Consider the following 13527-nt stretch of genomic DNA (forward strand, 5'->3'; position numbering starts at 1 on the left):
ACTCTCATAAGAGTGAGGAAAATGCTAGCCTAAGTATTTGGAGTAATGAGCCTGAAACAGTTCTGGTCACAGTAAATTAAGCCCAATTGCAGTTATTACATATACATTCAAGCTACTCATAGACTTATAAACCTTTGTGTGTCTTATAACACTTGGTGTGGTGAGCTGTCAGGAGATGCCAGGTGGATGTTCCAGAGCATTTTATTTAGACACCATTTCTGTGGAGTTCATCCACTCTGAGGGAACAGAACTACAGAGCTACCAAGACACATCAATCTAGGAGCTCATCCACATTTCAAAGTGCTACAGAACAAACCCCTTCTGCCAAGTCACTTGTCATCTTAAAAATGCACCTGCTCTGAGCTGTACAGCACCAGATCTGAATTCCCCTTGCTGAATGCTGATACACAATTGTTAGCATTGGGATCTGATTTTTTTTGTCTCTTTTAAATATAGCACAGCTTTTCACTGCAGAATTTGTTAGCAGATGTTTAAGCCAGGAGTCACTTGGAAAGGACAGACTTCAAGGACAGACTTCGAAAAGAAGTTTAAATAAAGATTTTTACTACATGAAATACAGTGTTCAGTCATGAGTAAGAGCAGAATGCACAGGGAGTAGCTACTAATTTGGGTGGAGAGATGGAGATAAAAAGGGAGGACACTGGAAGGTAGGTAGGAGGCAGGATGAATTATCATAGTATCATAGTATCATTCAGGGTTGGAAGGGACCACAAGGATCAGCTAGTTCCAACCCCCTGCCATGGGCAGGGACACCCCACACTAGATCAGCCTGGCCAGAGCCTCATCCAGCCTGGGCTTAAACACCTCCAGGGATGGGGCCTCGACCACCTCCCTGGACAACCCATTCCAGGGCTTCACCACTCTCATGGTGAAGAACCTCCTCCTCATTATTATGAAGGAGATAGGTCAAGCCCCTTTAAAAACCAGTATCACAGAGCCTGCACGGGGCTGTGATTTCTTAAAGCTTCTTCCTGCCACTGTAAAGGGCAGACTAAATTCATCTTGCAGGTTGGACACTATGGCTTAGAGGTCTGAAGAGGTCTGAAGAGGTCTGAGGTGCTCTCAGTCCTTTGTTTACATAGACACAAGAAAAGAAACGTGATCTGGAGCAGTAATTTTCTGACATGGTGGGAAACCCAAAAGTAGTTAAATTGCACTACAGAGTCAAGTTGTTCTACTGTATAACCTGGAGTAAAAATTCTGTTTATCAGAGTGTTTCATTTCACAATGTACATTAAAAAAAACCCTGTGTATCAGAAGCTGTTTTTCCTGATAATACATTTCCCCCCTGCTTTTACACATTATTACTTTCTCCTGTTTTCTTCCTTTCTGCCTTCCATTTAGCCATTAAGCTTGGCTGTGCCTGCCGGAATCGATATCTCAGTCATTACAGCTGACTACTTCATCACGCTGTAGTTAATCCTTGTACTATTTCCTGTATTACACATAGCTGCTACACAATGCTCAACTATAGGCTCACTGTAGGCTCTCTTTCCTAACACAGCCCACAGTCAGAAGTGACATGTTTTGAAATGGTTCAGAGACAGATATTACAAGCAAAGCAGTAACACGTGATGTTTGCATCACTCATTACCACCAACTACTTTGACACTTCTGCCCTCGCTACTGTTTCATGTGACAGCTGCCTGCCTCTTCTGCCAATGAAAACTGAAGTGGATGAGGTTCGTGCACTCTCAATCCACAAAGAGGTCAGTGATTGCACATCTGCATAAGCCTACAAAAGATGTGGAGAAAACAACAAAGCTCATGTGTTGTTATGCTTCACCTTCCCAACATCACCCTGGCCATTAGAAATATGCTGAAAAAATAATGAAAGAATGAACTTTAGAGATTACCAACTCCAGGAATAAATGGAAGCTCACTGATGAGAAAATGGGAAGAATTTACTGAATTACCATCAATTCTCCAACTCACCAACTGATACATTAAACATGCCAGTATCCAGGAACATTCAGCGCAAACCCTGCATTTAAAAGCTGCAGAGATGTGGTGCTGAGGGACATGGTTTAGTACCAGCCTTGGCAGAGCTAGAGAACGGCTGAACTCAATGATCTTAAAGACCTTTTCCAACCAAAACAATTATTCTATGAATGAAGGATCAATTTAATGAGCTCCAAGTACCTCTCTTTTACAAGACTAAAGATCCATGCACATATTCCTAACACACGTTACAGTGCATGACTCCAAGCTGTGGTCAGTGGAACCTCTTGAATCTTCTTTACTTATTTTAAGGCTGTTCTCATCTAGAGATGAGGAAAGACTTTGTGGGTGCTGGGGTTTTGCAATGAGCTTGCTGAAAGCATAGAAGAATGGACACAGCAGAAGAATAAAAGAATAGATGTAGCAAAAGAATAAAAGATGAATGTAGCAAAACACATCAGCAAGCACCTACAGGGTAAGGAGTTACTACTAGCAGCATTGTATCCAAGCTGGGAATCTATCCACTGCCAGAAAGAGACAAATCCCTGCTGTTTGCAAAGACACAAGGCACTCACCTAGCAGAGTGGATAGGAAGGGAATAAAACATTGTAATGGCAATGTAACACCTCAGCAACAATTGGGAAAAAAAGACCCAAACCCCCACTGCCAGAAAGGTGAGAGGCTGACAGTGCTCACAGGTATTTCTACCCAAACATCTGCAGGGCCAGAAATGGCTGATCAAAGATTTGAAGCATCTCTGAACAAGCATCAGGAAGGAAATGACATGCAGCAATGGGATTACTCGAGTCACATGAGCATTTTGGAATATAAGGCACCAAATATCAGGAAATAGTGGTGATGATGAGCATCCTCAGCAGGCTGAAGTAGCTCTAGGCACGGAATTTGCTTGATGCTGGGAGAAAATGGATAGGGAGAACTGAGATGCTGACACAGTACACTTAGGATATGCTATAATTGAGCACACTCAGAGTATGCTCCAGGAGTAGAATTAAGAGATTAAGAGTAAAATATTAAGACATTACTCTGAGACATTACTTCACCACCATTACTTCACCACCATTTGCTAAACCACAGATGGGCTGCAATGCATAACCGAAAGATTTTTGTTCACGACTCTACAACGGATTCTTGCAGAAGACAACACAACATCAAACACCAAACACACAAAACCACCCGACTGGCCCTTCTCAAAATCTATTGTAAAGTTAAACTGGCAGTAAAGAAATCCTTCTTCCATCTATCAGAGACATCAAAGTTTCAAAACAGAGGAGGCATGTGTGAGGTGTTTTGGTTTTGATTAAAGGTGTTTAACTATTGACTCACTGAACACTGTGAGGACTCCTGTCAGTATGGTGTCAGCAAGGGCTTACACAGCTCCAGCAGAAATACAGGTCCTCTTTGGTAAGAAGCTTTCATAATCTGAGCTGATGTGTTCCCAATATCAGGTATTAAATTGATACTGGCAGCTCTGAAGTGTTCCCTTTACTGCCAGTGCTGTATTAAGTGCCTTTAGGAGTGTACTGTTTTGATTATGGTTCTTTTGAAAACACAGGATTTTCCTCCTCTGAGGATTCAAACGTAAGAAATTGTCAAGAATGCTGACCTCCAGTATTTAAAGCTGATCTCCATGTGGTAACTTACAAGCACATAGTAAGAACCGAGTTGTTCTGCTGTTTTGCTGGGAATATCATAGTATCATAGTATCATAGTATCATAGTATCAGTCAGGGTTGGAAGGGACCACAAGGATCATCTAGTTCCAACCCCCCTGCCATGGGCAGGGACACCCCACACTAGATCAGGCTGGCCAGAGCCTCAGCCAGCCTGGGCTTAAACACCTCCAGGGACGGGGCCTCGACCACCTCCCTGGACAACACATTCCAGGGCTTCACCACTCTCATGGGGAAGAACCTCCTCCTCACATCTAGCCTGAATCTCCCCACCTCCAGCTTCATTCCCCCTAGTCCTATCACTACCTGAGATCCTGAGAAGTCCTTCCTCAGCCTTCCTGTAGGCCCCCTTCAGATACTGGAAGGCCACAATTAGGTCACCTCGGAGCCTTCTCTTCTGCAGACTGAACAGCCCCAACTCCTTCAGTCTGTCCTCATAGGAGAGGTGCTTCAGCCCTCTGATCATCCTTGTGGCCCTTCTCTGGACACGTTCCAGCACCTCCACATCCCTCTTGTGCTAGGGGCTCCAGAACTGGACACAGTACTCCAGGTGGGGTCTCACCAGGGCTGAGTAGAGGGGGAGGATCCCCTCCCTCGACCTGCTGGCCACACTTCTCCTGATGCAGCCCAGGATCTGATTGGCTTTGCGGGCTGCAAGTGCACATTGAGAGCTCATGTTGAGCTTCTTGTCCACAGCCAAAGACATACTAACCCCCTCCCCAGACTGCACACAAACTACTGATCAAGACCACCAGTAGGATGACCCTGCTGTGCTGCAGAAAACGTTGATAAGCTCAGGTCAGAATATTGAGGAGTGTCTGTGTTTGGCTTCAACACTCTACAGCCTGACATTTGTAGCTAACTATTGATGAATTTGCGCTCCACAGAAGGGAAATGTGGCCCCAAATCAGCCAGCCTCAGTGAAGAGCAGCTGATGATTTGCCTCTTTCACAAATATTGATGCAAATTGTTGTTTTATCCCACACTTTCTTATCTCCATGAGCTAATACTGTGTAAATCAGCTGTTTGGACTGCTTTCTTTGAATGCCATAATAAGGACTAATTCAGTATTCAGATTTTAAAAGCCAGGACTGGAAAAGAAGTAGTTTGGGAGCTGTAACTTTAAACATGGTGTGGAAAATGGAATTCTGGTAAGAAGAATGAAAACCAGAAGAAATTACTCTACCAAACAATTGCCACCAAATTTAAGCATCCCTCACTATCTCCCATGTGTTTAAAATGCTACTACATTGAGCCACAAACAAGAACTGCAACGATTACAAAATTCTTAGAGCTTAGAAGCTTAGAAACATGGGGTTTAAAACTACAAACCCACCACCATGTAGTGGGAGAGACCTTAATGTATGTTAAGACTTGCCCTGTCTAGCACTGATGTTATTTGCCTTCCTCCTCCAGTGTGTGGAAACATCTTGGGCAGCTAATGTAATGTAATCCATCACAAAAACACAGCAAATCTTTCTGCCAGGGCGTTATCAGAGGTCACACAGTGAGCAAATGTGACCTTATTTAAATCCAAATTAGAGCAGGAATATGTCTGTGCATTCCAGTATTAAGAAAAGTTTACCTCCAAACATGTGAATTTGAGTATTTCTCCTCTCAGAGCAGTATATACCTTGATGACAAGTGCAAGGAGCCCCACATCACTAAAATGTAATGCTACAAGAGCAATGTCCGTCCATAATGAATCCAACAAGAAGTCAGACACAGGCAGTCTTCATACAAGAACCCTTCAGAATAATCATTTCTCACTGTTAGTGAAGAACTCATGATAGAAATCCTGAGCAACCTCATGTAGTTGTGAGAGGTGTCCCTGCCCATGCCAGGGGGTAGGAACCTGAGGGTGTTCAAGAGGGGATTGGACGTGGCACTTGGTGCCATGGTCTAGTCATGAGGTCTGTGGTGACAGGTTGGACTCGATGATCTTTGAGGTCTCTTCCAACCTTAGTGATACTGTGACACTGTGATATATCATCTTTGAGGTCCCTTCCAACCCAAGCCATTCTAGGATTCAATGATTCTAAGCCAATTTGCTATACTTTGAATTTCATCCTTTGTAAAGGGTAAAAATCCCTCCCCCCCTATTTTTAATATAGCAATTTGCCAATAGTATCATTAGCAAAAGAAGGGTGGAGAAGATTAGGGTATTGCAACATTAATAAACATTTTATTTCTGCTTATGATCTGAGTACTTAGGCTCCTGTGCAGACACCTCAGACACCTGTAAACAAGGCTCAAGGGAGCACAGGGTTTCTTAGGGTTCACTTCTGAAGTGAAATGGGATCTGTCTATACAGCTCTAGCAACAACAGCATTGGTTTTCTTTTCTCCTCTCCTAATACCAGCTCTCTTTTTGGGGGGGTTAGTCTATGACTTTTTCAGTTCAGAACTGCCACCTGGAATCGACCAACCTCTCAAGCTTCGCCTTTTCCATTCCTTGCTGATTACAACCATGATCTGGGTAAGTTAACTTTCTTAAAACTGGGGATTTCACTTTTTATTTTGGTAAGATTATTTGGAAGCTGGAAGATAATGGCTTAAGCAAAAAAAAGCCCACAGCAGCAGCAATTCACCCCTTTGAAGCCTGGAAGCATTGTTATACGAACCAAATCATCTTAAGTTACCTGATAAAGCTCTTAGGACTACTCATAAAAGCTGATTTAGATTTTTCAGTGCATCTGTCCGGCTGCAGCCACTTTACACTGGATGGCTGCTTCACATCAAAATCCCCCCCTTGCCTCTGTGTTTACTGTAGCTATTGCACTGCATGTAGATGTGTTAATGCTGTCTGTTCAGAAGCAAGCCTACATGACTCCTGTTCTTTGGAATTCTTTCTTTTCAACAGGGAAAGATTTTGGAGAAGCTAGGGATCTGCAGTGATTTAAGCTTATTGCGAGTTGTGCTAGACGGAGTACCAGCATGGAGAGATTCAAAACTTCTTATCAAAGATCTCAAAGTAGATGAGGTTCCAGTGAGGATTTATCAGCCCAAATGGCCACCTACTGGCAAAAGAAGAGGAGTTCTGTATTTTCATGGAGGCGCTGGCACATTTGGGAGCATTAGTAAGAAATGGGCAAGTTTTACTTTTCGACTCAAATCCAAACCTTTACATTGTTACCTTCAGATGTGTATCAGTCAATATCTCACCTCTCCCTCCTGATGACACCAGTGTTTGCAATCTCAGTGCTCACGGCAAAGCACTCTGTGGAATCAGTAGTCCTGTGCACGGTCAGGGGGAATCACACTTCTACTTTCTTTGGGCGCCAGGCGAGGTTGATGAAAACAGCTCTTAGCAGACCTCTGGAATGTGATCCAGACCCTAAATCAGCTGTCGGCTAACAGCAGAGGGACTCTGCCCCTCCTCTTGCTGGAGTTGTTCTGATATAGATTCAAATTGCTGGGGCAGAGAATGAGACACCACTGAAACAAACCACACATGCTTAGGTCACTGTGAGGGAGTTCAGCTCACAGGATGTTCTCATGCCTTACCTAATGACTAGATGAAAATAAGATGGAGCAATGGCTCTGGAGGAAGGGTAGGAATTCATGTCACTTCCCCCCTCTGTACTCCATCTTCTCTGTAAATGCAATTTACAATCCTTTTAGGCTGATATGGAACTCAGCTTAGATCTGCTTCCTGGAATAAAGACAGTAGTGTGAAAATGGCAATGCTCTTGCTAAAGTTAATACAGTCTGGCTCCATGCTTTAGAACAATGCTTTGGTTACTTCTCAAGGAGAAATTTCTGGATTCTAGACTAAAATGTTTCATGTAAGCTTGGATAGAGCCTCAAAGGGCAGAATTCAAAACAGACTCCTGTACTCAGCATTTGTGCAGAAACACTACAAAAGTCAGGGGTTTTCAGCTTGCAGTGCAAACATCTAAGGAAAGCTAAAAGATACAACATGGCTCAGAGTTCTTAAGAATTTAAGAATGAAAGACTATACACACATATACATCAACATTAATCTGTAAATATATTTCCATTCATGTAAACAAGGAATGAAAAGGAAGATAAATATAAATAAGAGTCAAAAAAATAACCAGCTTGGGGGAGTTTGATTCTTGTGGTAACCTCATACAGAGTACTCATTTTTTCAGAAAGGGGGACAACCCTTTGATTGTCTCAGTAGCTGCTGGCTCAACCTTCCAGCTCTTCTGGATCCTTCTGAGCAACCAAGTCTATGTGTGCATTGTCTGGAAGCCAAGGAACCTAACATGGAATTCCAGATTCCATTCCAGGGGGCAGAGAGGGAGGTTTGTGGGATTTGAATCCTTTGCTGTTTCAAAGGCTCAATCTCCACTAGCACCAGGTCAGGCTGACTTCAGTGACCTGCAAGTGAGTTTGAGAGCCTGCCTGGCTCCCTTTAGCATGAGGCAGAGAAAATAATGTAATTTCTAGTAGGTTCCATTCTGCACTGTGGCTGGAACAGTCTACCCTTGTTTTAGTGCAGCACTCATTACTCTGGGTGGAGTGATGGCTGACACCTTTTAGTTTGGATGGCAGTGAGGGCTCAAAGAGATAAGCCTCTGCAATCTACCTAAAAGGTGAAATCCTTTTGCTGAAAGACAACCTCCCCCCAGCACACAGTTGCATAGCAGTAGCTGTTGTTCCCCCCAACTGCTGTTGCACAATCAGCACACTGTCAGAGCTGTATCACATCCCATGGATTGATATGACACCCATACCTGCACACTCACTGTGGCATGGGAGCTTTCAGCTGGTATTTGGTAACAGGAAAGCAAATAAAGGGTGATCAGCTTTTAAAAGGACTTGGGCAATCTATGTCCTAGGAAACCTGAAGTCTGCAGCTAGCAAGTTAGCAGGAGCTGCAAAGAACACATCAGTGGACAGATAAATATGACCTGCTCCTTAAAATGCATACAAATGGAAGTCATGCTCCACAAAGCAGAGTAAGCTTTTAAGCCGAGTCAGCAATACACTAATGAAGGAGACTGAGTTGATAAAACCTACTTTGATTTCCAAAAGAGGCTCTGAAAGAGGCAAAAGAACACACACTCATGGCACAAGAAGGGAGGTCTTTCATTAGGACAAAAAGACAGATGGGTTGTGGGAGGCTCCTGTGAGATTCCCACATGGAGATCTGTGCTAATCAATATATTTGAACATAGAGAAGACAGTGAAAGCTGATATGATACTGAGTCCTTCAAGGTGGTAACTGGATGGCTGAAAACTGCAGGAAGTCTTTATGACAGTAAAGGACAAGACAACAAAATGACAGGTGAAATGGCATTCAGAGAAGTCAAACAGATTAAGAGAATGGACCATAAGCAGATTACTCCCTTGCAGGAAGATCTTGGCATTATGGTAGAAAAATTGCCTGCAAATGTTGACTTACTGCACAGTCAAAAAGCAAATAAAATGCTAAGAATTGTTAAGGAAGGACAAACCAGGAAACTTCTTTATGGCATTGTAATAAATGCATTCTGCATCTAAATCTAGGATAGTGCTTTTAATTCTGGCCCCCATACATGGGGAAGGACACAGTAGTACTGGAAAGGCTGAGAGGGGTTGCATAGGTGAGAAGAGTGCTTCTGTACAGGGAGCAACTGAATAACCAGACTATGGCTCTTCAGGCTGGAGAAGACAGATTAAAGTCAGACACACTAAATGTCTGTAAAAGCCTGAGCAGCAAGAGAAGTTAAACAGAGAATGATATCCATCATGTCTCACAGTCCAAGAGTAAATGTCACCAAATGGACACAGAGAATGCCAGGTACAAAATGAGCAAACAAAACCTGTTCCTTACACCTTTGTAAGCAAGCTGTGGAATTCTTCACTGCACAAAGCTGTTAATGGCAAAATCAGAGCTTCAAGAAATGGTCTGAATAATTCAGGGAAGAGACATTCATGCAGGGAAGTATATATAAAGACAATTTCTGTTTCAAAGGAGACTCAACTCTTTCATGCTTCTTATAACTAAATGCTTCTCCTTGACCTTCTCCTATGAAGAAAGACAGAGAACTGGAGCTGTTTAGTCTTTAGAAGGCTGAGAGGAGATCTTATCAACACCTATAAGTATCTGAGGGGTGGGTGTCAAGATGAAGGTGCCAGGCTCCTTTTGGTGGTGCCCAGTGATAGGACGAGGAACAATGGGTACAAGCTAGAACACAGGCACTTCCACCTCAACATGAGCAGGCACTTCTTTGCAGTGAGGGTGACAGAGCACTGGAACAGGCTGCCCAGAGAGGTTGCAGAGTCTCCTTCCACAGAGCTTGTGCTCCAGGATTTGTGTTTTCCATTTCAAAAGGAGGTTTGATTTGTAAAACTCCATTTCTGGTGAACTCTCTTTAGGAGCCTTTGAAAGAGTATGCCGCTACATCGCCAAGAAATGCAACTCGGTGGTTGTGTCTGTTGGGTAAGTGCCACTTTTCCACACAGTATTTGTGCTGCTAGAGCTCAGCTGAAGCACCTCTGGAAAACAAGCTGAAAATGTCACTGCTTTGGATTGTGCTCCCTATTATTTGCTTTAGCTTTCATTTGAGTTAGAAACATCCTTATAGGCAGTGTCCTAAACCAGCCATAACACCACTAGTTTGTCCTTCTCATCTACACCTGTTGAAAACAAACATGATATTTAAAACTGAGAAGGGCAAACATAGGTCCCCTCCTACTGACTCATGAGCAATAGCAAATAAACTGTAATGATCATTAGATCGTAACCACAGTACGGGGCTGTTCAGTCTGGAGAAGAGAAGGCTCCGAAGTGACCCAATTGTGGCCTTCCAGTATCTGAAGGGGGCCTACAGGAAGGCTGGGGATCTCAGGATCTCAGGTAGTGATAGGACTAGGGGGAATGGAATGAAGCTGGAGGTGGGGAGATTCAGGCTGGAGGTGAGGAGAAAGTTGTTCCCCATGAGAGTGGTGAAGCCCTGGAATGGGTTGTCCAGGGAGGTGGTTGAGGCCCCATCCCTGGAGGTGTTTCAGACCAGGCCGGATGAGGCTCTGGGCAGCCTGATCTAGTGTGGGGTGTCCCTGCCCATGGCAGGGGGGTTGGAACTAGATGATCCTTGTGGTCCCTTCCAACCCTGACTGATACTATGATACTATGATACTATTTCAGTTATCGTTTAGCTCCTGAGCATCCGTACCCAGGGCAGTATTTTGACTGTCTCAATGCCACCTTGTACTTCATGAGGAACTTAGAAGAGTATCATGTGGATCCTGGCCTCATTATCATTAGTGGGGACAGCTGTGGAGCCAACTTCGCTACGGTTATCTGCCAGGTACTGCTGAACAGAAGAGATCTCCCGAAAGTCCGTGCTCAGGTCTTACTTTACCCAGGACTGCAGGGGCTGGATTTTCATCTGCCTTCCTATCAGCAGAACGCTTCAGTCCCCATTTTGTTTCGGAAGCTTGTTATCTACTTCTGCTTTCGTTACCTTAAGAAAGAAGGAGTAGCTTTGGAAGATGTCCTACAAAGCCGCCATGTTCCCGAGAGCATGAAGAGGAGGTATAAGAAATGGGTAAGTGCTGACATTATCCCTGACAGGTTTAAGGTTAGAGGCTACACACCACAGAAACCCACTTCGTTCAAACCTGAAGTCCATGAAGCAGTCAAAGAAATTTTAGGAGCAACCTTTTCCCCACTTTTAGCCGAAGACTCCATCATTTGCCAGCTCCCTGAGGCCTGCATTGTGACCTGTGAATTCGATGTGCTTAGGGATGACGGACTGTTATACAAGAAGCGACTGGAGGACAATGGGGTGCAAGTGACCTGGTATCATTCTGAGAGTGGCTTCCATGGGATTTTAGCCTTTTTTGGCTATGGGGTTTTTTCCTTTCCAGCTGCACAAGAGATAATGGATAATATTGTGAATTACATAAACAGTTTATAAAAGGGTTTGTTTTCAGAGCAAAGATGCAAATCTTGCATTATCCTTGGTGAATTTATACCTTGCATTATCCTTGGTGAATTTATACCTGGCAAAGAATGTAAACACTTTGAATTATGTTTTAGATTGAGACTTTCTAACTTCTTCTGCAAGCAACTCTCGGACAAATGTTAAGATTACTCAAAACACCACGACTCTAGAAAACATAACAACACAGCATTACAACTGAGTAGCAAAAGTGAGGCACCTGGCACAAGACTTTCACTTCAGCTCTAGCAGCTCTACCATCTCCACATTAGTACCATAGTATCATTCAGGGTTGGAAGGGACCACAAGGATCATCTAGTTCCAACCCCCCTGCCATGGGCAGGGACACCCCACACTAGATCAGCCTGGCCACAGCCTCATCCAGACTGGGCTTAAACACTTGCAGGGCTGGGGCCTCAACCACCTCCCTGGACAACCCATTCCAGGGTCTCACCACTCTCATGGGGAAGAACCTCCGCCTCACATCTAGCCTGAATCTCCCCACCTCCAGCTTCATTCCATTCCCCCTAGTCCTATCACTACCTGAGACCCTGAGAAGTCCTTCCCCAGCCTTCCTGTAGGCCCCCTTCAGATACTGGAAGGCCACAATTAGGTCACCTCGGAGACTTCTCTTCTGCAGACTGAACAGCCCCAACTCCTTCAGTCTGTCCTCATAGGAGAGGTGCTCCAGCCCTCTGATCATCCTTGTGGCCCTTCTCTGGACACCTTCCAGCACCTCCACATCCCTCTTGTAATAGGGACTCCAGAACTGGACACAGTACTCCAGGTGGGGTCTCACCAGGGCTGAGCAGAGGGGGAGGATCACCTCCCTCGACCTGCTAGCCACACTTCTCCTGATGCAGCCCAGGATCTGATTGGCTTTGCGGGCTGCAAGTGCACATTGAGAGCTCCTGTTGAGCTTTTTGTCCACCAGCACCCCCAAGTCTCTCTCCTCAGGGCTGCTTTCCAGCCAGTCACTGCCCAGCCTGGATTTGTGCCTGGGATTGCCTCGACCCAGATGCAGGACCCTGCACTTGCTCTTATTGAACTTCATGAGGTTGCCTTGTGCCCACCTCTCCAGCCTGTCAAGGTCCCTCTGGATGGCCTCCCTTCCCTCCAGTGTGTCTGCTGCACCACACAGCTTGGTGTCATCAGCAAACTTGCTGAGGGTGCACTCAATGCCACTGTCCATGGCACCCACAAAGATGTTGAACAAGACATCTATGTGTGACTAGCATACATTCGAAGCAAGCAGCAAGAACACCTCTTCCTGAGGATTCTTCCACTGCCCAGAAATGAAGCCAACAACCACTTGCGCCCTAGCAAGAGACAGGAGATGTCTAGGATATGACACAGAGAGAACAATGAGTCAGGTTAAGTCTCATGTCACATGGTGGAATTTCAGATCTGCACTTTGATATCTAGGATGTTTGCACTTCTCTTGAAAAAGTGTAGTCAGAAGAAAGGCTTCTGTGTGGAGCAGAAGTTCTGACCTGGAATTAGTAACTAGAATGGGTTTGACTTTTTGACTTGGGAAATGATGTGTCCTTTTGGAAATGGATTATTAAACTGGAATCCCTAAGCTCTAGGGAGTGTGTACATGTTAGGGAAGTGCAGAGGTGAGATTCCTTTTCCTTTTAGCACTCTCTGTTTTCCTTCAAGATTATCTTACTCTCAAGACCACCTGTCACATCATGGTATGTTTGTTGAAAAAGCTCTGAAGATCACAGATGTAAGAAAGCAGAGGAACACAACACTGTATTATCTTATCTTAGGGCTGTAATGCTGTGGCAATTTTGTGATGCTTTCAAGAAAATAAAACTAAACACTAGCACTTCAGCTACTCCTGTTACCAAAGCCAGTTACATTTGCCAAACACACACTCACTGCTAAACCTCACTGACCACCACACTGCGAAAGGAGCAATGCACAGAGACCACAACCTTCCTATCCCCACCTAGGCAAATTTGTGCTC

General features: G+C 44.4%; 1 protein-coding gene across 1 annotated transcript; it reads left to right on the forward strand.

Moving 5' to 3' along the window:
* The first annotated feature begins 5877 nt into the window (after positions 1 to 5877).
* LOC137451180 (arylacetamide deacetylase-like 4) lies at positions 5878 to 13391 on the forward strand. The gene is made up of 4 exons (XM_068158473.1): positions 5878 to 6130; positions 6515 to 6731; positions 9985 to 10048; positions 10754 to 13391. The coding sequence occupies exons 1-4, from the start codon at positions 5948 to 5950 to the stop codon at positions 11526 to 11528; spliced, it is 1239 nt and encodes a 412-aa protein (XP_068014574.1). The 5' UTR covers positions 5878 to 5947; the 3' UTR covers positions 11529 to 13391.
* The last annotated feature ends 136 nt before the right edge of the window (positions 13392 to 13527 follow it).

The sequence above is a fragment of the Melanerpes formicivorus genome, unplaced genomic scaffold (genome assembly GCF_026170545.1).
Source record: "Melanerpes formicivorus ecotype bairdi unplaced genomic scaffold, bMelFor1.0.p_v2 SCAF_39, whole genome shotgun sequence".
Taxonomy (NCBI): domain Eukaryota; kingdom Metazoa; phylum Chordata; class Aves; order Piciformes; family Picidae; genus Melanerpes; species Melanerpes formicivorus.

Bases quoted from the DNA above. Each gene is read 5' to 3' on its own strand.
- LOC137451180 (XM_068158473.1), top strand. From the start codon at position 5,948: ATGGGATCTGTCTATACAGCTCTAGCAACAACAGCATTGGTTTTCTTT. The intron at 6,732-9,984 runs GTAAGAAATGGG...AACTCTCTTTAG, and splicing joins TGGCACATTTGGGAGCATTA to GAGCCTTTGAAAGAGTATGC. The intron at 10,049-10,753 runs GTAAGTGCCACT...ATACTATTTCAG, and splicing joins TCGGTGGTTGTGTCTGTTGG to TTATCGTTTAGCTCCTGAGC.